Raw genomic sequence first — 27,520 nt, 5'->3', positions numbered from 1 at the left:
TAGCTCTTAGGGGGAGGCTGGGTTGGTTCTGTTGCCTCAGAAACCTGTTTTGTAGCTGATGCATCCAGAGGTGCTCACAGTGCCGATAAAGAAAGTTTGTGCTTCCTTAACAAAACCCGGTAGAAGGATACAAATCCTCTAAATTTTCATGTATTTCTAGCGCAAATACCACATTTTCCACATTCAAAATTAAACCCATGTTTGTAAACCCAAGAAACCTCAAGGTTGTAGGTTTTGTGAGAAGTACTGAATGTGGGGCAAACGCAGATCGGCAGCATGCCTTTAATCACTTGTTTGGATTTTTGTTTGTTTGCTTTTTAAAAAAACCTGCCACCCTCCTTAACCAACAGGGTCAATTTTATCCTGAACCTACCTCTGTAACCATACCCATCTGTTCCTAGAGCCAAACCTCAACTTCACCCCTTCCCTTTCTCGCTGCCTGGCGTTGGGTTTCTGTCTGCTGGCCAAGCAGATGCTCAGGCAGGTCTTAGACTGTGACATGATGCCGTATCGCATCTCCGGTGCCGTGACACTGAACTCTCCTCTCCTTTTGCAGGTTTGAACTCTTCAGTTCCTGATTTTGTCCCCTCTCCCGCACCACGCACATCCAGTGGCACAGCAGAGCCACCGGGCTACTACAACGAAACCTCGGCCAACGAGACGGACGGTGCTGGTGGGGCCCTCGCGGGTTCCAGTGCCGCCAGCCAGGCGCAGAGCTACCGACACAAGCAGACCAGCCAAGCGCTGGAGAAGCAGCCGTCGCTGGAGATGGCAGGGAGCGAGAAGTCTAGTGTCCCATACAGGCCCCCCCGGCGAGGTCCACAGAATGTCCACCAGCACTTTGACATCAACGAACACTTGCCGTGGATGATTGTCCTCTTCCTGCTGCTGGTCCTGGTGGTTATTGTCGTCTGCAGTGTCAGGAAGAGCTCACGGACTCTGAAGAAGGGACCCAGGCAAGATCCCAGTGCCATTGTGGAAAAAGCTATTATGAAAAAGTCAACCACCCCCACGCAGAACCGGGAGAAGTGGATCTATTACTGCAACGGGCATGGTGAGCAGTAGTGACTGGGGGCTGTAGGGCGTAGTGTCTTTTGTGCTGTCCCACGTGGTGCTTTGGAGGGGCTGCCCCTGCATCCAGCGACTGGTTGCTTCTCTGACTTGCTGGGTCTTGTAGAAAGGACAGAGCCCACTTACTGGTTCCTCAGATGTGGAGGAACCTTCATCCTTGGCTTCTCTCCATCCCTGTTCCCATGGTGTGTCCCTGCTCCTGAAGGAGGAGTTAATGGAGGGAATGTTGTCTGCTCACCCCAGCTTCTCTCCTGCTTCCCACCCATCCTTGGTAGAAGGATCTTGAATGAAGACTCCTTTTCCTGCCCCCGCCCCAGCCCTTTCCCCTTTTCTGTTTCCCTCTTTTCTTATTTTCAGTGATTCAGACATGGGTCGAGTTGTCTTTCGTGTCATCTTTTTTCTCTCACCCTGTCTGTTTCTGGAAGGCTGAGTCATGGCTTGCCTCTTGGCAGTGCCTCAATTTCAGGTTCTTAGCCCTAAATCCTGACTGCTGGCTTGTGTCCCCAGCCCTTCGCTCATGCTGGAGCCAGGAGGGTTGTCCTTAAAGGCTGTGTCATGGAGGCATACAGCTCCATCAGTGTCACGAGGTCTTCCTGGAGGCTTTGCTTTGTAGTGTTTTCTGTTGTTTTGGTGGATGACTTGCTGTCAGCTTTTTGGTGAGACTTGAAAGATGACCACATCATTAAATTGAAATTTGTAAAAATCAATGATGAGTTAATGGTGACATGAACGTGAGCACCAAACAGCCACGAATCTCCCTCGTAGGATGCATGGTTCTTCCGGTGCAAGGCTACCCTCCTTGTCCTGTGCAGACAGAGGGCACTGACAAGTCCTTACTTTGGGTTGAGGTTGCTCAACCGTAAACATCTGTTCACAGTTAACCTTTAGAAAAGCACATTTAACAAGGGGAGGGCCAAACAAAGAGTGTATTGAAAAAAGATTGAAAGGTTTGAGATCGGTGCTTGATGAAAGTCATCCTTGAGTGCTTAAGGACAAAGGAAAGAAGGCTTTGAGTAGGGTGTCTTCTGTCATGTACACCCTTCTCCTTCCTGCTGATTAATAGACCTACACTTTGCCTTCGTTAATGCATTTATAGAACCAGTAAGGTCTTGTTGGAATTAGTTTAGTGCCTTCTCTAGTGTTTGTGCTACTTATCAGTTTCCTTTTAACTCTTATTCTTGGTTTCTTGAGCTTTTTTTCCCTTTGCGATAACTTTTTCCAGTAGCCCCTGCACTCTGTTGTGCCTAAAATCTGTGGTACCCAAAGTGTGGTCCTTGGCGTTGGTGAGTGGTCTGCAATGGGGTTGCAGAACCTTATTAAACATCTTTATTTGTGGGTGCTACCAGAAGCACTACATGTGTTTGGCCATGGTTCATTGGCCAAAACCGGCTGGTTGTTACTAACTTCTAGTAACTTTTTTTTCCATGACCTTAATTACCAGTTGGTTGAATTTCTCACTTTCCTATTTTTTTTGAGCAGTGAGTGGTGTTATCTGAGAGCAGATATTCAAATTCAGCCAGAATTTGAACAGGGTCTGGTCCCTGCACTCGATCGCTCCCCACCAAGTTGCTCTGAGCAGGTGCAGCTCTGGTTTCTAACCTGGCATTTCAGACCCCATGATGAAATGCCCGTGCTGCGGCTGGCCCTTCTTTTGGAGGCCATGTTAGAACTGCCACTGTGGGCAGTGCTGTGCATTTGGTCACCAAGCATGGTTCAGGTTAAAGAAACTGTGCAGGTAAGAGGTGGTGTTACGTGGTGAGCAACAAGGCTATATTAGCCCATTTAGGTATAACCCCACCTCCCAGATCTTATCATCCTTTGGGGGAACAGCATCAGCACGGTCATCCTGTGCTTCCCAAGATGAGTTGTTCTGGTCTTCTCTGTTATCCTTTAACAGCTGAATTCAGCTAGTGCATCAGATTCACAAGGTATTTGCTAAGTTTTCCTCTTGTCTTGGTAAATAAGTAAAAACCATGCTTAAGTGATAAACTGGGCGAGTATCTGATCAAGCTGCTCAGGTCTGAAAGTGAATTGCCCTGTTACTCTGGGCTCCTGGCTGGGCGGTTTTGCACATCCTTCCCAGTCGTTCTTGCAACAGTCACGCTGATTCTGTGTTGGCATGGGTGGCTTCATGGCTTCCTCCTGCCACTGAATGTCCTCAGCTGAACTTTGTGCAATGAAGGCAGACAGCTGAGCACAAACAAATTAATGCTTTGTCGTGTTTTTAGTGCAGCTCTGGTGTTGCCTCAATCACGTTGAGTTAGCTGGAAGGCCTTACTCATTAGTTCTTACTTGGTGGTGGTGCTTTGCCATGTCAGATATGGAAGTTCTTTTCCCCTGCAATGGTCTATAAATCTGTCTTTGGTTTTCTTACTGAAATGTCTGGCTCTTAAGACTGTTTATTTGAAATGAGAGAAGATGTAGTGCCATAGAGGAATTGGCCTTAATAACTGGTGGTACAGCTAAGATGCACTGCAGAGCTGCAGTGTCATGGCTTAGCTTTCTGCTGCTCCAGCACTATTTGTACCCAAATCTTGCTTCATCCTGAAGCAGCATTTCAGACAAGGGTGAATGTAGCCAGGAACAACTTCAGGCTGTTGCAGAGAGGAAAGCTTTCCCCTCCCATGCCGCTAGCGCAGATCCCTCTGTAGTAGGGAGCCAAGCCTCCATAGATGCAAGCACCACAGCTGCTCCCCAGGTCTTCAGGTGCCAGCCTGGTTTGTGCTTGCACTAGGGGTGTGGAGGGCAAGCAATTAGGTTTAGATCATCTTCTGGGCCTGGAGGTGAAGCCCTGCGGTCTGCTGCTGGCAAGGTGTCAACATCCATATGACCTCCCCAGCTATACGCTGGCTGGCCACGCCAGCAAGGAGCTGGGGCGTGTTTATTGCCGGGGCAAAGCCTGTGTACGTAGCTGTTGCGCACAGGCTCCCCCGCTTCCTCCTAGTTTACTGCCTCCTCCCTCCTAATCCTTTGAGTAAACAGCTTTAACCTTTGAAAGGGAAGACTGGGTCTGACATAGGTGCTGCAGCCTCTGCTCAGAGGAGCTGTGCTTGGGCGGCTGCCCTTGCCCCGGCACCCTGTGTACCTCCCGTAATGCCAGGAGGGAGCACAGCTGGCATGAAAGCTTTGCCTGTTCGGAGGATTTTATTATCAATTTTTATTACTGATTTCTTTAAGCCCATCAGTTCTGGGTAAAGCGTGGTCAGGGTGGCACCAGCACTGCTTAGTGCTGGAGTAAAGACATCTCACTATTTGGCTTCTTCCCGAAAGTGGAGGATTTTAGGGTGGAAATGGTGGCTCCAATTCTTGCCTGGTTCCTGATGGTGCTTGATATACTGAATTGCTTCAATAGTTTAGGCACGTGTGATCCTGAGCAGCGGTGGTTGTCATGGGGCATTTCACTTGTCCTCGTCTTCCTGTGAGCTGGTGTCCGTGCCCCAATGCTCTCTCTGGTCATAATACATGCCTTAGATAACATCCCAAACCTAAAGATAGCAGTAGCTTGGGAGGCTGGTGTTTAAAACAAGGCCCATGTCCTTAACGTGGATGTGTTCCAGCCAAGACGGCAAATGCCGATGATTCTCACTGGATTAAATGGTTCAGAGGTCTGGGAAGAGCTTGTGATAACAAATGGCCTGAATTAGCAGCCAGCCTACCTCCACGTCTGTCCCGTGTCTGTCTCCATGGCAGGGGCTGTCCACAAAGCCCCCAGGTTTTGTCAGCGCAGGATCTTGAGGGTGGATCAGCATCAGCGATGCAGCTGTGGTTGGAGAAGCTGGTCCTCTTGTGCTTCAGCTGGCACTTACTGTCTAGCCCTGCAGGTGGGAATCCAAAGGAGAAAAGCAGTTTACCAAGGATTTCCAAAGAAACTATCAGTGTAGTGCCTGAATGACACGGGTACTGGGCTGGTGTTGCTTGTGGTTTTAACCTTGTATGACTGCTTTCTTTTAGAAGATCAAGAACAGCCTACACACTGGAAGCCCTCTTTTCTAAACAGTCTCTGCTAAACAGTTTTAGCAAATACCCATTTCATTTCTTCAGCTGTTTCCAAAGGCAAGGAATTGAGCTTGTAATAAAAATGGAGACTAGAAGCCTGTCTCTTGAATGTCCTGGAAATGCCAAATTTGGCATCGGTCTGTGCCAAACATGAGGATGGGCTTGAAATCCTCTTGCACAAATTGCTGATAGTGTTGCCTTTGACTTTCACACGTTGAGTAGCAGAAGGTAAAAGGCAAGAGTCTCTGTAAAGTGTTGCATTTTTGGGTAAAACCTCCTGTGCATAGAAGAAGCTGCCTGACCTGATGTGCCAAGAGGCAAGAAAATTTGGTGATTTTTTTTTTGTTATTTTTTGGGGGGAGGTGTGTGTGGTTTTTTTTGGGGGGGAGTTGAAAGACTGAAGAACAGATATTGGCAGCACTGGCCTGGCATGAGATGCCACTTCCCTTTTATTTTTCTTCAAGTCTAGTAATTGCACATTATTGCAGTGGGTGGTGAAAGCGAAGCCAGGAAGCCTCTGGTTAAATAAACCAGAGAAATAAACCAGGGAAATAAACTGTTCTGCAAAAGCTGTTTGCAGCCAAGATGGAGCTGAGGCTTGACTTCAGGTAGAAGAGCATGTACTGAAAATGGCTCAGGATCAAAAGCAGAGTGGGGAGTTGAGGGATGATGCTGGAAAGATAGGGACTGTTGGGATTTGGAGGTCTTGGTTGCTCAGTTATTGGGATGCCCGGTTTTCATTATGCTGGGAGCTGGGGTCATCTTGGTTGGTGATTTGTAGGGAATAGTCCTTGCCTTGCAGCTTAGTAGCTGTAGGACCAGGGCTAGGCTTGAGCTTGGTCTGCTCCAAAGGAAGTTGGTGAGGGTGTTAAAGAGGGACGAGAGCCCTGTGCCATGAAGATCCTGGCCCTGCACTGCAGCTCCGAAGCATCCCCTCATGAATGTAACCAAGAGGTGTGTTGGCAGTATGCATTGGGACATTTTGGGTCATTGCAGGCTTGCCCTCACGTGGAATCGGACACTCATTTATGGTTAGTGTTGCAAGATGCTTATCAGAGTAAAATTACTTGATTCTATTTCTGTTAAAGAGACAGCATGTTGACTAAAAAAGCCCACACATAACCATAATATTTTCTATAGATCCATCACCTAATGAAGGGAAGCAAGTGCATGGAAACAACCCAGCAGTGGGTATTCTTCTGCAAGCCCGGTGTCAATCCCTACTCAAAGGCTACCCTAAATAAGGAAACCCAGCTGCAGGGATGGCACTCGTAGGTCTACAGGGTGACTACCTGGCACTGGATGCTACTCTAGGATCCCTCCCTAGTGCTCGTATGGGTAAATGAGATGAAAGCCACATAGTGGGGATTTTTTTTTTTTTTGTAGGGTTAGTTTTGCCTTTGATTCACTCCTGAACTGGTCACAGCTTGGTGGCAGGAACATCACACTGGGAGGCAGTGCAAGGATGGAGGAGCTGCTGTGGAAAAGCACCTGTCTCTTCTGCACACCTGCAGGGTGTGGGGAGGAGCGATGGGGTTAAAAGCTTCACCAGTCTCAAACTGTGGTGGCCTCAAGGTTTTGTGCCCAGACCACAGGCAGGGCAGAGATGGTCAGCACTGTCTCACAAGGGCAGGTGTGCCCATTGCTGCTAAGATAATTTGGTAATTGCAGTTATACCTGGAGAGGAGCTGCCCTGGACTTGTGTGGAAGCCCTAATAACTCTGGCAGGCAGTCTCTCTTCTGGCATCTGCAGATGACTGCTGGTCCTCTAATGTCGGCCTCTCCACCTCTGCAAAGCGAGACCCAGGCAGAAAGGGAGCTTGTTATATTGGAAGGGGCAGGTATGTGCCAGGTACCACAAGGAATATGGATGCTCTGGTACTGCTGAGCCTTAAAACAGGAATGCTGTCTCACTGGAGCTTGTTTGGCTGCGTGGGAGCTCTGGTTTTCACGCTACATTTGTTCCAACACGGGCACGGTGCTCCGCTTCAGGGTGGGATGAAGCAACTCTTCGTCTACTGTGCGAACGTCTGTTTTGGGGAAACATCGAAACACCATCTTCCTCAAACTGCTCCACTTAAAACTTTGCTCAGGTTTACCCCAGACTCATCCTTAACCTTTTGGAAGCTGTGTGGTTTCCAGAGGGTGTATCTGGAGCTGACCAAGGCTTCATGGTGAAAGGGAGCCTTGGAAAACACAAACAAGGGAGGCTGCTGTTCTGCTGAGAGAGGAGGAAACTTAATCATGTGCAGGTTTATCATATCTTGTTCCTCAACCTTATTGCATTAGCAGGCCTGAAGATGGGTGCTTGATTGCTTCTAACGTGTTGGTACATGAGCCATCTAGATATGTGCAAGGCTGTGTGGAGCTGCTGTGGGAAGCTGGGACATTTGCTCCCAAATCTGCTTTAAAAAGAAGAAAAACCCAAACCATCCTATGGTCAAAATTCCTGGGTGGCCCTGGAATTAATAAGGAACCAGGATTTGTGCCTGCCTGTTCTGTGTAGGGCCAAGCGTCAGAGGCAGGGCAGCTCTGCAGGGAGGAGAGGGTTGTCCTTGTAGAGAAACACACCGAACCCAGGATTTTTTTTGTCAAAAACCCAGCACCAGTTTCTGTGCCAGGAGGGCTGTGATTTCTCACATCGGGAAGGCTCTCACACATAACTTCTCAAATAACAAGGCAGATTTTTTTTCCTCACTTGCCAAGGCTTTGTCTGGGGGGAAAAAATGCAGGAGGCAAATTTAATCCTCGGGTTGGCATCTGCGGGTGTCTGGATATTTATATAGCTCTGGCTGGGGCAGTGTGCTTGCTCAGGGTTACCAGCTGTCCAAGAGGGTTATAATGAAGATTAACTCTGTGAAAGCCATTTAAAATTTAATAATTACATAAAATACTTATGCTGGCTGTTGCTTTTTAAACCAAAGGAAGAGCAAGTCTATTCTGCAGGTCCCCAATGCCAGCATAGGCAGACAGGCAGGGACAGCATCCCGTAGTAGTGGGCAGGAGCTCGTGTGGGTCCCAGGAGGGTTGGAGCAAAGGTGCTGTTATAGAGGTAGGTGACTTCCATGTAGTGTGTGGTGGGAGGGGAGGTCTTGTCTCCTGGTGACCCTCAAGTTTCCCAGTCTGAAACATGGTCATAACTGCATGTGGCTGATCATAGACCTTCCTCAAGTGCCTGGTTTGGGCAAGTTATTTTGCAGAGAGCGTGTGGGAAGTTTGTCAGGAGCCTCTTTCCTGCCCTGCAAGATAATTTTTTTTAATTTTAAAACCCCAAAATCACTTTGCCCAAACAGCACTTGCTGAGGATGTGAGTCATCGGCTCCCGGGAAGGTCTGATACCAGCACTGTCAGATTGCTAGCAAGTCTTCCTAAGTGTGTTCTCTCCTCCTGTCCAGACAAAGGCTCTGGTTAGAATCATGGAAAGGTTTGATTCGGAAGGGATCTTCAAAGATCATCTAGTCCAGCCTGTGGATCATCCCTGTCCAGCTGTGGGCAGGGGTATTTTCACTAGACTGGGTTGTTCAAAGCCCCATCCAACCTGACCTTGAATGTTTCCAGGGATGGGGCATCGACCACCTCTCTGGGCAACCTGGGCCAGGGTTTCACCACCCTCACAGTAAAGAATTTCTTCCTGTGTCCAATCTAAATCTACCCTCTTTCAGTTTAAAACTGTTGCCCTTTGTCTTGTCACTACAGGCCCTGGTAAAAACTCTGTCCCCATCTTTCTTATTAGTCCCCCTTTAAGTACTGGAGGGCTTCAATAAGGTCTCCCCGCAGCCTTCTCTTCTCCGGGCTGAACAACCCCAACTCTTTTCTTTTATAGGAGGGGTGCTCCAGCCCTCTGACTGTTTTTGTAGCCTTCCTCCGGACCTGCCCTGACAGGTCCATGCCTGTCTTGATCGGGAGACCCCAGAGCTGGATGCAGCACTGCAGGTGGGCTCTCATGAGAGCGGAGGGGGAGAATCACCCCCCTTGACCTGCTGCCCACCCTCCTTGTTACGCAGCCCAGGACACAGTTGGCTTTCTGAGTCACAAGCGCACATTGTGGACTCATGTTTATGTTTTTCATCCACCAGCACCCCCAAGTCTTCCTCCGCAGGGCTGCTCTCAATCCCTTCATCCCCCAGCCTGTACCGATGCTGGGGATTGACCTGACTTAGGTACAAGACCTTGTGCGTGTTCCAAACCCCTTCATTTAGGACCTGAAATACATTTTGGGGTGAGGAATCGAGTTTCCAATAACCTCTTTTTGGTGGAGGTTGGTGACATTTTCACATTTTGGAAAGGTATTTGTGTTGGGGATTTGGGATTTCTAAGCCCTGGTTTGGCCGAGCCATCTTGTCTGGTCAGCTGGAGTTTGGATGTGCCGCATCCTGGCTCGCTTGTACATGCAGGCTCTCGGTGTGTGCTCAGAGGTAAAAATAGGCTGCTGTGGCTGTGTTTCGCATGAGTCAGGAGGATATTTGGAGGGAGGTAGGTGGGCTGAGCTCAGGAACAGAGCTGGGTTTGCAGTGATTTGGAGCTTTTATCTGAATGTAGGGGAGGGTTGGGCTGCGTCACTGTGGTTCTGTCTGAGGTGCGTGTGCCCTTGGGCTGTGCTCTCCGCCTGCGATGCTTCATCCTCAAGGTCCGTGCAAGTGTCGAAATCCAGCCAGCCTGTCGCGGTCAGGATTTGTCACTGCCCGTGGTGTACGAGTTAATATTGCCCATCTCTGGGATATCTGTGTCAGTAGGTGGAAGCTCCAGGTGCTCCAGCTCAGATTGGTACTGGGATGGTGGAGGTCAGTTCCCACAGGTGTCAGGGGTGGGCTGGTGGGACCTGGCTCTGCTGATGAAGGTCTGGCCGATGAGCTGCTAACTAGATGAGACTGTGTATAGGAAAGCCTATGAGACTTGAACTGATGTTGTGTTAATCCTTTTCTCTATGCTATGTCCCTTCATTATTAGTGGGATGGGAGGACACATGGCTTTGGAGTGCTCTGTAGACTGGAGCATGAGTTTTCCCCTAAAAGGCGGCAGCTTCTCAATGAGGACTCTTCTGAAAAATACCAAATGACGTTTGGCTTGAGCTCTGAAAATGAAAATAATGATGGCGTTTTGTTTGTGAGAGGATGGGAAGAGGAAGGAACCGAAGCTCCTCTGTGGCTAGGCTGTGGTTAGCCTTTACTGTATCTGCCGCCAGGTGCTCGGGCGTAGCCTTCTGGTACGGTAGCTCTTCCACTCCTCTTGAGTTTGCATGAAGATGTGCAAAAGTGATGGCAGAGAAGAGAAATGGTCTCTTGCAGGTGTTGTACATAAGCATGCCAGCACTGCCAGTCATGGCCCCACGCCATGCTGGCATCTTGCCCTGCTTGAGACCAAACGATCGCTGAAGAACTGGGTTCGTGTCCAGCCTGTAAATATCAGGGCTACGGGAGATGAGTAAGGCGTGTCCAGAACAAGCTCAAGAGTATCATTAAAGCTCGGCCAAATCCCATGCGCTTGCGTGATGACCACCTTGGTGACGTTCATGAGTGGATGGAGCGACTGCTCTGTCTACACCAAACTGAGGTGGGAGGTGTCTGAAGGAGCTGGAAACGGGTGTGAAAAATCATGAACCAGATTCAAAATAAGGAAATGGAAGTCACTGAAATAAACCGAAATGGTGTTTATGGGGAAGGTTGGGGCAGAGGTGAGCAGTGTGCCTGGAGGTGAGACCTGTCTGTAGACCTGCCCTGCCTCTCCAGGAAGGTCCTCCCTTCAGCTCACCATCTTTGTGGATGAGCTGGACGCATATTCAGCAGTGCTGTTTGCTTGTGTGCGCTGCAGGCATCTGTCTCCAGACTTGTCTCCATTTGTCTCAGTTTGCTCTGGCTGTAGACATGCCTCACTGCGCTTGTGTTCCCATGTGTGTACGACCACCCTCGGGCTCTGCGTTTGCCTGTGCACAACATGTTGACCTTGTCCTGGCTTGAAGGGGAATTCTTTATTGCTCCGGGCTTATTACCACCTTAAAATATTAGGTGGTTACATGGAGTAGCCCATCACAACGTGTAGACTATTGTAATGTTTAGATAACAGCAATTGAAATGCCACCTCCCCAGGTACCCAAGACACAGATGGATGTCCTGGATCATGCAGATGCTGTCATTGCCAGCTCTGGTATGGACACAGTACACACAGCTCTGCTAGACACAGCTGTTGGGGTTTCACAGCAAAGGCTTCTCTTTAATTCCAGTGTCTGAGGCAAAGCTGGATGATAAATGATGATGGTCCCTGATGGTGATGAGGGAGAGGGTGGTGGTGCCTCCTGCATTAGCAGCAGGGTGGTGGCAGCTCTCCCAGGCTGTTCCCGTGGCCCATATTAAAAAAGGAGGAGGACTTAGGTTGTTCTCCAGTATTTGCAAGCTCAGAGCAGCTTCAGCATTGTGCTAATATGGCTGAGACGGGCCTCACATGGGAAGCGTGAAACAAGTGGGTTAAAGCACGTCCCCACTGAGCTCAGCCATTTTGCTTGGGGTTGCTGGGGCCTGGAGGGCTTTGAGCATCATCTCCAGCCTTGGCGTGCAGGTGAGCGTGGTGGGAGAAGGTCCCTCCCAGTGGGTGGGGAGGACCCAGGGCCTAAGGTAGAGCTGGGGTTTTTTGCTCCATGCGCCCTGGTGGGCACCTTCCCATCCCAATGGGACACTCCAGCAGAGTAACTGCAGAGTAACTTGTAGGGCTTCTGGAGATATGGAAATAGTAGGACTCTAAGCTTATTATAAACATTAGCATTTTATTTTGGTTTTGAACAAGTGAATTAAGTTACTGGAAATGGCTTGAGCAGTAATACTTGGCAGCGTGCAGCCGCAACTTGTCATGTATTGCTTCTAATCTTATTTTTCAAAAACAGAGGGAGCAATGGTTTTCTAACCGACTGAAGCCAAATCTGCGCTCACATCTGTGTCTTTTCCGTGTCTCTCTGGGGTTTTGTTTGCACAATATTGTAGTGGATGTAGCAAACATATGGGGCTTAAATTTATTTAATACTTGCAAGAAAATGAGTTTAAGGTTCTTATAGTATTAAGGTAGACATTTCCAAATTCATTTTTAATGGAACATTTGTTCTCCAAAGATTATTACGCGCCATTAAGTCCCCTGCTGCCTGGTGCGTTCTTGTGCCCTGGGATATTATTGCCAAAGGATATAAACATGTTTATGGGACCACTTTATTGAACGGTGAGATTAAATATACTAAACCTGAAAATGTCAGTAGGAGCATGAGCACTTTGTCGTAAATCTTGTGTGAGAACATTAGGACGCAAATGTCGTGCCACCGCGTAAAACTGGTGCAAATCAAGTTGCAACCAGCTGAACGCTTTTCTCACCAGTACAGCAGCTGTAAATACTGGGATTTATCAGCATTAAATACATAGATGGGAGCAGGTAGTATATGCGTATTTCCTTTCCCAGGAGGACTAGATGTGCCATGCAGGGGTCATAAACCAGCAAATTATGTTTTAATGCTTCTTTATGACTGATGTGTGTGGGAGTGGGCAAAGCTCCCACCCAGCTGTAACGCTTTGTCTCGCTGCAGGGCAGCACTGTTGGGGGGACTTGGCTCTGCTCATTTTATATATAAAATAGGCAGCATTTTATTTTTTAAATACATATATATAAAAATGGGCAGCATTATCTATATATCACTCAAACCAGGAAAAACAAAAAACCTGAACACGAGAGTAGAAAAAGCTCTGAGATAACGACATATTTGCTGAGATAGACCGACAATGGACAGCACCAGATCTGCTTGTCCCTCTTTGCATTCCTTGGTGCACAAGCCTTGCAGAGCTTTTACTACCCTCAAAGTCAGGGATTGCTTTTTTTCCTGTGTTGTGTGATAAAATTAAGCATTGGCTGAATGAATCTAGTGTTTTGCTGGTTTTATGCCAAAACTGGTTGAATTAGCTGGTTTAAAGGATCTCACTCCAAACCCAAGATGGCTTTTGGGCTTCTTACTGACACAGGTGGGTGATACCTGAAGGCGCAGGGCTTGGCTGCCGGCGTGATTTGGGCTGTGTGTCCTTCCTGCGCAGAACTGACGGCCAGCCCGGATGGATACAAAGGCCTCGAGGGAGAGGAATTTGTCTTTGAGTAACGGGAGGAGTTAACAAGACCAAGCTTAATTCCTGCTACTGTGTTGAAACGTGATGGGCAATAGCATATATTTATGTGCCTCAGGTAATTAGCCCCATCATCAATCTCAATAGCGTATTTGCAGCCTGTTCTTGTTCCTTATTGCTGAGGAACATTTTCTTTGTCTTGGGCTTATTTGAATAATGAAGAGGCTTCCCCCCTGCCCCAAACCCCTCCATAGTTAAAACCAAGCCCTGTGGTTAGTTTGGTTTTTCAGGGGCTGCATCCCCTGTGTTGGCCTGGTGGCCTGAGCTTTTATGGTAGGAGAAACCCTGACCCTCGCATCTCCACGTGAGATAGTTCATGCACGTTGCCGTAAATCAGCTGGGGAGGGAGGTTTGGTGATAATGGTGAGGGGGAGGGCAGGGCTATGCAAAACGCGGTTAGTACTTTGGTATTTCTGCGGCAGAGCAGGTCAAACACCAGCGGCAGATACTCTGGCTACACGTGTCACGGCTATGTTATCTAGCGCGGAAGTGAAAACTGACGTCTATTTATAGCAGGTCTTGATAAGCTTGCTTTAATATTGAGAAGGTTCTGGGTCAAAAATATCTATATGAGGCTGTATGGGTGTTATATGTATGTGTATATAGCATATATACATACATAAAATGTATTGGAGACATAAATATATGTGTATGTATATATACACACATAAAAATATCTGTCAGGTTTATATAGAGATATATAAAAATATCTATATCATATATCTGTGTATATATACATACACATATAAAAAGATAGAAATATATATTGGGCTGTATTTATATATAAAGAGATATATAAACTATACAGCCTGATGTAGATTTAAAAAATATCTATATTTTATTATATGCATGTATGTATCTATTTGGCTATATCAGGGCTGTGACATGAAGGTGCAGTTGGGACGTCTGGTCTAAACTGTGTCAGAAATTGTTAAATTTTAGGCCCACAGAGGGAAGGAGAAATAGTCCCTGCGGTGATGAAGGTGTGCTGGCTCGCAAGGAAACCCAAGGTGTGGTTACCTCTCTGGAAAAAGGGAATTTCTCTGCAGCTCACCTATGCCAACCCTTTGCGTGGTAGTTTAAAACAAGGTGGTGTTCAGCTTGATAAACCAAGGTTAATTAGCTGTTATGGAAGAGGTTTGGCTTTATTTGAAGGTTTAACTCCTGATCTCTCAGTAGACACAAGGATGAACATGCTTTTTGCATTGTTCCCAAAGCTAAAGGGAGGAAACCCTCACCATCTTGAACCAACATGTCTGAAGGGCTTTTCTGGGGAGCTCTGTGTTCTTGCTCTTCCGATCCCATACCAGATCTTCCATTCCCCCGACGCTCACCTGGTACAGCACTTCCCATCCCATAACTGAGTCATCCCACCAGTCTGCAGTGGAAACAGCTCTAAATGTGACCGTAGCTGCTATAGATGCTCTGTTATGGAAATATACATCTTCCCAGAAATGCTTTGGTGACTCACCTCTTAATCCAGCTCCTGTTCAAAGTGGTAGCTGCGATGCAGGCATAAGGGTGAACGTGTTGTCATCTCCCCTGCTCCCGCAGCCACGGTGGTTGAGTTCCAGGGTTTTTCCTGTGCTGAAGAGCACAGGAAACTTTACAGTTAAATTAACATGGTTAATTTTAGTGTCTGTGCCTTGATTGGAGCAACCTATGGGTCTATCTTCCTTTTCTTGGGTAGCAGGTGTTGAGCACGTTATGGGTGCTGCTTGTCTGCAGAGCTCCTTGCAGCCTGGACTCCTGAAAGGTCTTAAAAAATAACAACAACAATAATAATCTTCAAATAAAAAACAACCAAAGAAAAGCAAAGCATGGGTATTTGGGGATGGGGGAAGCTTTGCTAAAGCTTAGACCTGCAATGCTGAGGGGGCTGCAGAGCCCTGTGCCTCACCTGTAGCTCTTCTGCCCCACAGGCATCGACATCCTGAAGCTGGTGGCAGCCCAGGTGGGGAGCCAGTGGAAGGACATCTACCAGTTCCTGAGCAACGCCAGCGAGCGTGAGGTGGCGGCTTTCTCCAACGGCTACGCGGCCGACCATGAGCGCGCCTACGCCGCCTTGCAACACTGGACCATCCGTGGGCCAGAGGCCAGCCTGGCCCAGCTCATCAGTGCCCTCCGCCAGCACCGCCGCAACGACGTGGTGGAGAAGATCCGAGGCCTGATGGAGGACACTACGCCGGTAATGATGGGCTGGGCTTCACACGCTTTTCTCTGGTGTGATGCACATCTTTGGCCATGGCGAGCATGAGGGTGCATGGAACCCAGCTGTGACCTTGAGCTTAGCTAGTAGCCAAGTAGCTGGACTCCATCTCCCCCCAGAACTCCTCAGGGGTGTGTATATATATATATATATATATATATAAAGCAAGGCTTTACCAAAGTTTCCTCAAACCCTTGTCAAAGTTCTGACAAGCTCTTGAGTCCCACATGTTGTGGTTTGCGTGTATCTTTGAAGGTCACTAGGAGGACCTGGTACTTGAGCCCTCGTGTTGGAGATGCGGAAGAAAGAGCACCCCCTTTAAACTTACTCTTAAATACTGTAACTAAACGCCCAGGATTTTGTGAGAAGGGCCGAGCATCTTTGAGCACTAAATGTTGCCATTGTGGAGCAACGAGTTGCTTCCTCCAAGGTGGTGACTGGTGGCATGGGGGAGTCAATGTGTGCTGTCCTCCTTGTTGCCCTTCTTTGGCAGCTCTGGCCTTAAAACAACCTGCCCCATGTTTTGAGAGAATAAGTAAATAGCTGGGAATATCCTGCAGTCGGGTTTTGTCTGGGTGGAAGTTGTTGGGACGTGCCTCGCTGACCTTTGCAGTGTGTTTTGGCCACGCCTGCCTTACCTGTCAGTGAGCTTTCGGGTTTTTTGGCCCTGACAATTCAGTGGTGTACTGGAAGTGTTCGTAAAGGTGATGGATGGGGCTTCTTCTGAAATGGAAGCCAATGGGCAACACATAGATGGAGGTGGGGTGGTCGAGGGAGGGCTCTTTCCCCTAAACCAGTTGGTGAAACATTTCCCATTGGCCGTAGGAGTAACCCAGACCCAAAGGGGAACAGGTGGGTGCCTGCAGACCTCCATGGGCACTTGGTGCGGGCCTGGCAAGGTGGACCTTCATGTATAGCAAAGACTGTGGGGCAGAGCATTTGTCAGGGCAAAGGATTCCCAAATCCCATTTTGACCACTCAAACTTCCCCCTATAAGAGGGACCGTGGTCCCTTCACCATGTCACATACCCCACGTGACTTCATCTAATGCACCGAACATCTTGGTCCCTCGTAACCATAGTGTGAAATCACAGGTTTCAATGTGTTAGCCAGGAGTCCTGCACTTGTGTTTGTGAGAGACCCCAAGTCAGGTGCGTACCAAGCATTGCCCCGTGTGTCCTGCCCAAATTTTGGATAGGTTTGCTTTGCCAGCTGCTCCGGCTCCCAGACAGTTGCTTTTTGTTTCCAGCTTCTGGTAAATAAGCAGCACGTAGCCTTCTCATTTCCTACCATGCTCCAAGATAGTTGTTTTGTTTTTTTTAATTTTTATATTTTAATATTAAAGATGGAAAAAATTATATTAAAAGCCTGAGACAAAGCTATGGTTAGGAAAAGGAGAGTCAGAGAAAATTGTCATTTTGCACATGTGAATTAAAATTTCCAGTATGTGCAATGTCCCAGAAGGACACCTTGTCCTCTTGCTCTCCTGGAGCAGGTAGTAACCTCTGTCCTTCTAGTTACCGCTTTGACTTTGAATACAACAGGAAAGCGCTGGGATAGGACATCGGATAAAGCATGGGGCTTTTTCAGCAGCACAGCGCCTGATTAACAGGCAGGTTATCTGGTGCTCTGTGCTCCTGAGTGTTGCACTGTTTCGGCCAAGACTCTCAGGTGCTTCTTCTCAAACAGCACAAAAATGCGGGTGGTAGCTCAAGAAACGGGGTTTATCAGGCAGCCCGTTGGGACGGTGCACTCCCAGTGACGGAGGGCCCACGAGCTGTTTGCTCACCTTAGGTGTGTGCCTGTAACTGAAAATGCAGCGAGTGGATGCTCTGGAGAATGAGCAAAGCCAGATCTCATGGATACTTGCACACAAGTCTTTTGGGCTTCCCAACCAGCTCTCCCGGAGGATGTTTCTGTTCATTTTTTTAAAACAGTGTGTCTTGTTCCCCAGCATCCAGCAGCGCCTGGAGCCTGGTGGTCCCCTGTGACTTTCACTTATTTTCCTAGAAATTGGTAAAATTGGGTTGCTGATCTTTTGAGCAGCTGGCTCAGGTCAGTCCACATGAGAAATGAGGCTCATTTCAGCAAAAGAGGGGGTTTTTAACAAATTCACCTGAGCTGGCGCATATTCCTCCCCTGTGCATCAAATCGGGCTTTTTCGGATGAGCATCCTTCATGATCACCCTTAGGTGTTCGCCGTTCCCTTGCCCTGAAGGTCCTGGACTGGTTGTGGCGCAGAAGCGGCGTGTGGGACGTCAAAGCTTGAAAGCACCCCAGGGTGCAGATTCAGCATGGCAGTACGTTGTGTTCTGCAAGGTATTACCTGCTGTAACCTGTCTACCTCCTCTCCCTGAATTGGCTCCTGCACTGTAGATGCAGGTGGTGATGGAGTGGCGCTGGGGAGGATGCAGAAAGCTGTGGGAAGCAGCTTGTGCAAGGCAGACCAATTCCCTGGAGCCTTGTGCCAGCAATTGAGCTGCACTGTGGCGGTCTGGACCATGAGCGACCGGGGGAACCAATTGCTCAGTGACAGGAGCAGGCACTGAGGTCCTTTCGTTTTTTTATCAGCTGGTTGGAAAGTCTTTAATTAGAGCTAAGCCAGGTTTGGCTCTTGGTGGCTTGTCCATCCAGATGCAGACAAATCACAGCAGTGTCTCTATGTATCAAAATGGTTTGATCTGAAGGAGCAGGTTCCCCTGTTGGTGGCCCTGCAAAAGCAGTCTTGCAAAAAGACCAAAGAAAAAAAAAATAGAGCTTTTTTTGTGCAGTGGTGGGAGCGAGGATCCTCATAAGCAGTGCAAATGCATGCGTCCTCCCTACTGCTACCAGCATGATGCCCTTGGGGCGACCCAAGCCGGCAGTGAGCATCCAGCTGTGCCAGTGTGTCCTAGATGAGCCTGGGAGGGATGCGCGAGTGGGTGTGCTGTCCGTGATGCCTTTGGCCCTGCCTGGTGCCCTTGGGTGCAAAAGGGGGTTTCCCCATCTCTCCCCATGGTCCTGCGTCATAAGTAAGCACCAGCACCCACAACTCATAGGTAGAAATTGTGTTATTGTGTGGCATAGCTCTCAGACAGCAAATTGGTACCCTAAACCCAGCCAGCCTCCCTTCGCCATCCCCACCCGCTATCCCACCCTTGTCCCAAATCCTTTATCCAGCATCTGGCTTCAGCCTGTGAAACCTGCAGAGGCAAAGCTGCTCCCTCCCCTAGTGCCCCATTCACTTGGCAGCCTTTCGGGCTCCGAAATCCAAATATTTACAACCCCTAATAGGAATAGGGGAATTATTGTGAGTCTCTGAAGCGTTACGGTACGTGGCAGGAACACTTTCCTTCAGGCAGGGAGCAGCCGAAGGCTTGCCGGCTTTTTTAGCTGCAGGAGATTATGCTGGTTGTGCATCGCGCTGAATGAATTTAGGTTAAAACGAGATTAGCCCTCTGAATCGCTTTGCTAGGGTTTTTTTTGCAGCTAATCCACAAAATATGGTGAGCGCAGCAGCTGTGGGAAGGTGTTTTGGGGTGCGTTTAAGTCACAGGGCTCCTGTTAAAGGCTGGCCCCAACCGCAGACGTCTCTCAGCCTTGAGGTTTGCAGAATCTCTCCCCTTGCAGGCAGGCTTGCTGGGCAGCTGCGTGCGAGCCCGGGCACTGTTTAGCGAGCACAGGCACACACCAAATTAGCGGTGCTGACAACAACAAAAATAGAGGGTGGAGGGGGGAAAGGGAGAGGTTTTTCACTGCTCTCCAAGCAAATTGCAGTTCTCCGTTTTTGGGGTTAAAAGCAGAAAAGGTCAGTGCAATGCAGGCACTGGGTAATGGGATGATTTTTTTGGGGTGCAAAACAGCATTTTGCAGATAGTGAGGGGTGTCTTGTGCCTGCCTGGGCTGGCCTGGGGCATTGCTGGCACAGCTGGCCACGTCGGCTACCGTAAGTGTCCTACTGTGAGCAATGCTTTAAGCTCTTATCTTTTTATTTATGGCTCTGCTGGCCTCAGCTGAAATATTTCAGGGAATGATGGAGGGGAAGCAAGCAGCCTTGCTCAGGGCATTCAGCAGCACAGCCTCAGCAAAGCTATAAAAAATTAATAAATTAATAAGGGAGACATTGAAAATGGAGAGAGGGAGGCTGCAGACTAAGCCCATCGAGATTTAGGTCTGTGGCTAATTGCACGACCTGGATAATCTCGTGAATCAGCAGATAATATCAGGGCTGGGTGTGGTGTGAGGTTAAGCCGTGGGGTTTTCGGGGGGTGCCAGAGGAGAAGAGGATGTGAAAGCAGCACCATGTCCAGGCACGTGGCCGTGGCAGCGCCTTTTGGCTCCTTTTTCTTCCTCTTTTGCAGGTCAAAACCCTGGGGGAGTCAAGAGCATGGAGCTGTGTTCCCCAAATCCGGCCCCTAATAGCTCCTGCCCATGCCCTTCGTTTCCTCTTTAGCGAAGCAGAGCTGGGCTGGACCCAGTAATTAGCAATTAGCTTTGTGCTGTGTTAACATCACGCATCAGCAGCGGAGCAAGGGTGAAACTGTTGGATGAATTTCGGAGCTGGGGGGCTGTGGTGTGAGGGCTGGGAAATGCCCAGGCAGCCAGGAAAGAAACCAAATTGCATGTAACTGTTCCTTCTGGACTTGCATCAGGCTTTCTTTGAGGCATAAAACTGTAGGATAAAGTGGCCAGAGCCCCAGGGAAGGGGTAGGGCTGGCTGGGTTTTGCTGGGGTGAGCATCACTGTTTTCCTGCAGGTTTGCTGTAAAGCATAATTTGGTTTTCGGCAAACCGAGGTTGGGTTTGAGCCAGACTGGAGGACATGCGATAATAAAAAAATGTAGCAATTTATAAAGTAATACGAACGAATAATATGAACACAAAAATATTAACCTCATAGTAGATGAGCTGTATTAGAGGTTTCCCTGCTGTGGTAGCCATGTCTTCTTGGGACTGTGTATTTGCAGTATATTGGGCTCAGGAGTGTAAGATGAAACTAGAGATGGTGGGGTCAAAACAAGCCAAACCCAGTACTGCCTTACTCAGCCTGTGCTTGCATTTGGAAACTCTTCATCATGGCTTCATCAGCTCTTCATTGTGGTTTGAGTTCAGAAGGTGGCTGAGCAAGTCCCTAGAAAGGAGAAGCTGCCAGGAGCTCTGATGGAGACACCATCTCCTGCTGGAGAAGCACCTGGGCCACGAATGGCCGGGGCCGGTGGGAAGAGCTGCTTCCTCCATGGACGGCTGCATTTTGGCTTTGGTGTCTAAGCCCTCCGCAAACCCAGCATTGCCTGGCCTGGGTCACGGTGAGGTTTGAGTAACTCTTCTCCAGGGTGGCCTTGTGGTGAGGGATGCCGGCTCCACCACAGCAGTCGTGGCTGAAAGTTCTTTTGAAACCTGGCCAGTGAGGTGAAGGACACAGAAGTCATTTGGCATTTCCACCCCCACCCCAGGGTGCTGAGCACCCTTGTGCCCTTCCCATCTTGGCAAAGGGGGTGCTGACTACTCTGCAGCACCTGCACACCATCGCTGTCTCTCTGCCACCTTGGCAAGACCTTGTGGCTTGGCCAACAGTGTTTTGCCTTCCAAGGTCCGGTCTGCCCTGAGAGTCGACCCCCCAAACACCATGTGTACCATGAAGCTGCTCATCTGGGTGTATCCCACCATATGGTCTGCGGGGACCATAGCAAGAGCATCTCCCCCCAAAACCACCATGCATCCGCAGCATCGCCCGTGCAGGGCTGTCGCCCAGCCCACCCTGCCTCGTGTGCTGGGGTTTTTCCTTCCGCATCTGTTGTGGAGGTGTAACAGACCTGGGAATAGGGCTGGTGTCAGCTGGGTGTCATCTTCAGGCAGGGAATCCGGGAAATGGTGGCATCGGTGCTAAATATATCCCCAGTCCCAAAAGGGTGTGCAGCTGCCCTCTGTGGAGGCTGCTTTGACCCCAGCTCCCTGCCAAATTTTCTTTTTTTAATTATTTTTTATAAAAACCCAGCAGTAGTTTGAGTTGTGTTTGTATTGGGGCAAGAAAATCCAAGCACAGCTGCCCAAAGCCCAGTTGATGGAGAAGCAAACCTGCCACCAGCTTTTATTACTGCCTGGTTCCTGCAGAAGGAATGACAGGAAAGCATTGCCCAAGGGAGGGGGTTTTTTAATGCTCGTGGCTGCTCCTTCCTAACATTAGCACAGCAGCTGCAGTTTCTGTTTGTCTGAGTTGAGCTTTCACTGTGGTACAGTAAAATGAAAGCAGAAAATAGGACCAGCCAGTTCAGAGCTGTTGAAAACAGCTGTGAAAAGAAAACAAAGCCAAGCCTATGTTGTCTTCTGCACCCATCCCCTTCTGTCCCCTTTTCTCCCTTGTAGGAAGGACCTTCAGACACCCTGAGCTGCTTAGAGTCCCAGGTCCAAGAGGAGGTTGGTGCTTGAGCAGCATCCTAAAGGGCTGCGAGTACACAGGGAGCTTTTAGGACTTTTTTTTGTTTGGCATTGCAGACCTCTTGCTGCAGTGCTCAAAAAAAAAAAAAAAAAGAAAAACAACCCACAAACAAAACAAAAACAATAAACAAACAAACAAAAAAAAAACACCAAAAAGAAAAAAAACAAAACTGGCAGAGTGCCCCAGTATGACTGACCCATGCTCGGTCGCGGGGGGCTGCTGATGCGTCAAGGCTGCCCCAACATCTTTGGTTTCCGTGCTGGACCGTGCATCTAACGCATCTCCCATGTGTCTGTCTATGCAGGTGCAAATGCAGCCGCAGTGGCAAGCGCAGGACCCCAGCAACGACAACGGGAAGGTGAGAAGCGTGGTGGCCCCGGGAGAAACGTGGCGGCTCTGGAAAGGCAAAAGAATTTGAGGGGTTTTTGGAGGGTTGGGTTGTTTTTTGTTTGCTGGTTTTGTTTTTTTTCCAGCCAGAGCTTGGTTTCGCTTGAGCGCTGCCATTCCTAAAAATAGGTATGGCCAAGGTGGTTTCAAGCAAATGAGTCACAGGCTATGAATAGCCTTTTACACCTATTCCATGGGCTTCACCTCGCAGCAACCTTTTGCTTTCCCTGGCCTTTTGAAGCCCTCATTCCCACTCGCTTTCTTCCTGTGGTTTAAACATTAACACGCATCCAAGCATCCTGTTTGCTTTGTCTCCAGCTCACAACCATTCAGCTATTTGGAAAGCTTTGGGCTCTCAGGACGCCTACAGTCAAATAACCTCTGGTGATTTTTTTTTTTCCTAGCGTGCTTTAGCAGCTGTTTAATTAATCTCCAAATGACTTGCACGCTTCTGGGAAGGGTTTTTCCCTTCTGCTGGGAAGACAGAGCCAGGGCAGGCGGCTGCACCCTGCCCTCCCTGTAATTGCTCCTCAGCCATCGGGCCTCATTTTGGAAATCGGGAGTTGGGTTTGCGGCTGGATATTAAATAGATGAGTTGTGCGGGGAAGAACTAAGCCCTAAAGCCTGTTTGGTTGGTTGGTTTGGTTTGGGTTTTTTTTTCCTTAAGGGGAAATCGGAGCATGTTGCAATTGGGAAAGCAGCCAGCTGCTGTTCTGGTCCTTCCCGTGTATTTCCCCTGTTAATGGCAATAGGCTGATGGTTGTCAATGAGCTGTATTGGAAAGCGGAGTTTCGGAGGAGAAGGCAGATTCTTTTAATTAAAAATTAAAGCTGACTTTTATTTTTAACATGCCTATTGTGTAACATGCTGAGCTAGAACAAATCCTCCCCTGTTTATTTTCAATAGTAGAGGGAAAAAAAAAAACAACCTTTTATTCTACCAGGACCAGGCTTCAATGTTAATTTAATGTGAACTAATGGGCGTCTCAGCAGACATGTGATTTGTGGGTGGCGAATTCCTCGACACGGATGAGGAATGCGCAGGCACATGCATGCTGGTGTGGAGGTGGCTCAGCAGCTCCCTGTCCCACAGCCTTTAAACTGAATTTTGCATTCTAATCCCTGGGTATTAAAATGCGAAATTTTAGGCAAAAAAAGGTGTGACCAGGAATAGCCTGCTATTCCCTTTGCAGCAGGAGAAAAGAGGTTTGCAAATGCTGTTGGGAGAGTGGCTTGCACGTGGACAGGGCTTGCAAATCTGTGCTTTGGCAGATCAAGCAGGGATGTGGGGTTTGGGAAGAAGTTAAATATTAGATGGTCCTTTGAGCAATGTGGCTGGGGGGGACCTGGTGACCTGCAGAGGTGCCCAGGTTGGGGATGCTGCCCTGAGCCTCTCGTCCCTGCAGGGAATGGGAATCAGAAATGCTCTGCTTGAGATTTGCACCCTGAGGGGCTGTTGAGAGGAGGAGGAGGATAGATGGTGTTGGCTGCTGCCATCTAGGTAGGAAGAAAATGCAAGGAGGAAGATGCAGAGCATGGTCAAGTTAGGAAGCGGGTTCATGCTGGCACCCAAATGGTGCCAGTTCCCAGCACAGCGTGTCCCAGCAGTGCTTGATGCTCCCTGTGTCTTTGGGACCATAGAGCCAAATGCTTGCCCTGGGCTTGCATCAGGGTAGCAAAAAGCAAGGGCACTGGGGTGATGCTGTGGTCAGCGCCAGCCCCTGCTTGTCCTTCTTGGCCCTGGACTTGGAGTCAGGGGGGACAGATTTCTCCATCATGCATTAATGGGGTGCTCAATGGGAGCAGGGGCAAGATGGGGCAAACAAATTATTAACTCGAAATGCTACCAGTGTAGCTAGTAACAGGAGCATGCTGCGGCGGAGATCCCCGAGGGGTGTCGCAGCTCTCGCCCTGCAGCCTCGGCACTGGTTGGAGGCGTGGAGCTGGGCTGTGCCTTGCTTTTAGGAAACAATAGCTGTGGAGCAGGTTTGAGGTGGGATGGGGGGCTTACCTGCTTGTGTATTATCAACCTTAGCCCCCAGGAGTGGTACTTTGGGCTTCAATAACTTGAAAGTGAAAAGGAAAACAAAGTTGAAATGTCCTGCTGTGGTTGCATGTGCCATCCAGGTGCTGCACTTGCCCCTGCCGAGAGTGTGGGTTGCATTTACCCCTCCTGCCTGTTGAGTGCTTGTTGGTCAAATGCCAGCCTAATGTCCACCCTGGGTCACCTCTGGTGCCCATTCTGGGTCAGCGGGTCCCTGGGGAGGAGGAGGAGGCTGCCCGAATGCAGGGATCGCTTGCTGAGGATGGGCTAGGGTGTGTTGAAAGCCAGGGTTCAGGTGGTTTTGAGAGTGCTCCCAGTGCACACCACCCCCCTGAGATCCTTTTCCCTCCCTTTCTTCCCCCCAAAGCTGGAAGCTGACAGACTGGCCCTGCCGGTGAGCCCCAGCCCGCTCAGCCCCGCGCCCATCCCCAGCCCCAAGCCCCCTGAGGCGGCCGTCCTCACCGTGGAGCCCTCTCCTTCGGAGAAGAAATGCTTCTTCGTTGACGAAGCAGAGCCCCTCCTGCGGTGTGACTCGACCTCCAGCGGCTCTTCCGCGCTCAGCCGGACAGGCTCTTTTATTACCAAAGGTACCAAACTCAGCCCAAGGGGAATGTGAGAAACAAAGGGATGCCACAGTGTGTCCCCCGCGGTCAGCACGTGTGGCAGAGCTGCCCAATGTGGTATTGTTAAATAACTGGGAAAACTGGCTCTCCCAGGATGCTTCTGTCACATCCTCATTTCAGACCAGAATATCCTGTTAGCAAAGATGATACAGATTTGAGAGGGGAAAACACCTTTAAAGGTTTTTAACTCTTTGAAGTGCTGCCAGAGAATGTTTGGGGGGGGGGGGGGGGTTTGCCCTGGATATCTGGGGGGGAGGGGAAGATTTGGCTGACTTTTGGCTGTTGCATTGACCTTTGTGTTATTGCATGGGATGAAACCAGAAAAATATAATTTCAAGGTCAAGTATTTTTCCTCACCCCACCCTTGGTCCTACTTGCTGCAGCATGTGGCTTGAATTGTAAGTCACTGTTAGTCACCCCCCCCCTTTTTGGAGGGGGTTTAATTTACTGCATTTAACTTGCTGTGTTTAATCTTAACTTCTGAGGAAGGTGAAGCACTGAGCTCAATCAATCTACTGAATTTGGACTTGGGTGTGGAAATGAAGCTGACCCAAAGAAAACAACTCAAAAGAGCAGAATTCAGCTTTTTTGGCTCCCCGCCTGCCTTCACTTTTCCATTGGCCATTCAGCATTTATAAATGCTGTGTTTGCTCTAGCGGGATCCTGGATTAGGTGCCTCAGCAGCGCTGGCTCCTCCATCTTCTCCCCTCCCCATCACTCATCAGCCTCCACCTTTTCCCTCAGTTCCCCTTGTGACGTGTCCCTCTACAGAGGTGGCACCAGGGGATGGACCGAGGTCTCCAAGGAGAGCAGGCACGGGTTAGCGGAGGTTTCTTGAGGGGTTTCTTGACCACCCTCTCCTTTCCTCCTACAGAAAAGAAGGACACCGTCCTGCGCCAGGTGCGCTTGGACCCTTGCGACCTGCAGCCCATCTTCGATGACATGCTGCACATCCTCAACCCCGAGGAGCTCCACGTGATAGAGGAGATCCCGCAGGCTGAAGACAAGCTGGACAGGCTATTTGAGATTGCCGGAGTCAAGAGCCAGGAAGCCAGCCAGACCCTCCTGGACTCTGTCTATAGCCACCTTCCCGACTTACTGTAGGCACTGGGTCACCACGCACTCTCTGAATATCTGCTAGAGCTAGCTTGGCACTCGTTAAGATGACCGACAATATGCAGGCAGGTTTTGTTGTAGAATATATGGCCAGTATTTTTGTTGAGGTGTCCTTGGTTTCTGGAGGGGGGGTGGTTTGCCAGCGTTGCACCCCTCCTTCATAACTTTATCGCTCAGTCCAAGTCTTTGCACCCTCTGCCCTCTTCCCAAGCATCTCTTCTCCTTATTCTCATTCCAATCAGATCAGTTGATGCACTTTAAAAAAAACAAAACCAACAAAAAAACCAACATGCATTTAATAAACTTAAAAGACCACGGATCTGGTATAACTTAACACATCAAATTGGGGATTGCTCTGTAACCCGCTTCTTCTGTCAGAGCTGTTGCTCGGAGTGACCGTCTCCCACCACCTTCCTTCGCCTCGGAGCGGTAAATGGCAAAAACACGCAAAAACCCCATCATTGCTGGTTACTGTCTCTTAATGCAGCTAAGCTTCCCACCTGAGCTGACTTTTCTTTTTTTTTAAATGTGCTATTGTATAGCTCACATCCATTGCTGCGATTTTACTAGCACAGTTATTTATTGTATGGTTTTCACCCGGACAATGCATCGCGCTCCTATAAGCTAAAGCAGAAGTGCTTTAAATGCAAAGAAAAGGGTCAGGCCCACCAGCCTTCGAGGCGATGAAAAGGTCCTTTGCCTTCAGTTGAATGTAAGGAGTTATCTTGCCTTGCCGCTTGCGGGGACAACGGGCCCCCGAAGGGAGCCGGTGCTGGACGTGGGGAGGCGAAGGTGGCCGCCGGTGGTCCTGCTCTCCTCGTGGTGTAAGACTTAAACCAAGCTATGCTTTTACACTCGTGTCTCTTGTTTTTTATACAGATGTGGCCGATAGGTTCTCCAAAGACCTTACCCAGTCTTAATAGTCTCTTCAAATCACACTTCACTTTTTATTAAAAGAAAAGAAAAAAAGGGGGGGGGGGGGAAGCTGCATCGTAAGAAGTCTGTCTGATTATATTTGCAACTATTATGCTCCCATAAGGAACAGTCTGTACCATGCTCAATCTGAAGAAATCATGATATGAGGGTGGCTTGTGCTGCCCCATGGGAAGGGGTGGGAGTAGGGGAAGAGGGGAATGAATTGAAAAATTGCCTTCCAGTGTACTAATTTATTAATAAATACTAGGTGTTTGTTATTTGACATGATTTTGCATTAACCTCCTTAACACCTGCCTCTGCTCAGGGACACCTGGGTTGGAGCAGGGGCAGCTCAGCGTGCCTGTGGGGGATGAAGAGGGAGACTTCGGGGTTTGGGGGTGGTGAGGGGGTTGCCTCTTTTCACTTCAAGGCCAAAATGTGATTGCTTTCTACTGACAATACTGCCCTGTGTCCCCACGGTCGCTGCTGGAGCTGCCTCCAGCCGGCGGGTGACGCTTCTCTGCAGGGCGGGTCCCCGCACTGAGCTGGGGTGGGGGCCGTGGGTTAATCTGCGTAGTGGTGAGCAGATCAGATGGCTGATGGGG

General features: G+C 49.1%; 1 protein-coding gene across 2 annotated transcripts in view; it reads left to right on the top strand.

Moving 5' to 3' along the window:
- The window catches only part of TNFRSF21 (TNF receptor superfamily member 21), a 34,935-nt gene extending 7,737 nt beyond the window's left edge, over positions 1–27,198 (top strand). For both annotated transcript variants that reach the window (XM_075086668.1, XM_075086666.1), the window contains exons 3-7: positions 557–1,054; positions 15,131–15,396; positions 22,136–22,189; positions 24,629–24,848; positions 25,759–27,198. In XM_075086668.1, coding sequence (XP_074942769.1) covers positions 557–1,054; positions 15,131–15,396; positions 22,136–22,189; positions 24,629–24,848; positions 25,759–25,988 — 1,268 coding nt within the window. In that variant the 3' untranslated portion in view covers positions 25,989–27,198. The remainder of the gene's footprint in view (positions 1–556; positions 1,055–15,130; positions 15,397–22,135; positions 22,190–24,628; positions 24,849–25,758) is intronic.
- The last annotated feature ends 322 nt before the right edge of the window (positions 27,199–27,520 follow it).

The sequence above is a fragment of the Phalacrocorax aristotelis genome, chromosome 3 (genome assembly GCF_949628215.1).
Source record: "Phalacrocorax aristotelis chromosome 3, bGulAri2.1, whole genome shotgun sequence".
Lineage (NCBI taxonomy): Eukaryota > Metazoa > Chordata > Aves > Suliformes > Phalacrocoracidae > Phalacrocorax > Phalacrocorax aristotelis.
This window is presented reverse-complemented; position numbering and strand designations above follow the sequence as displayed.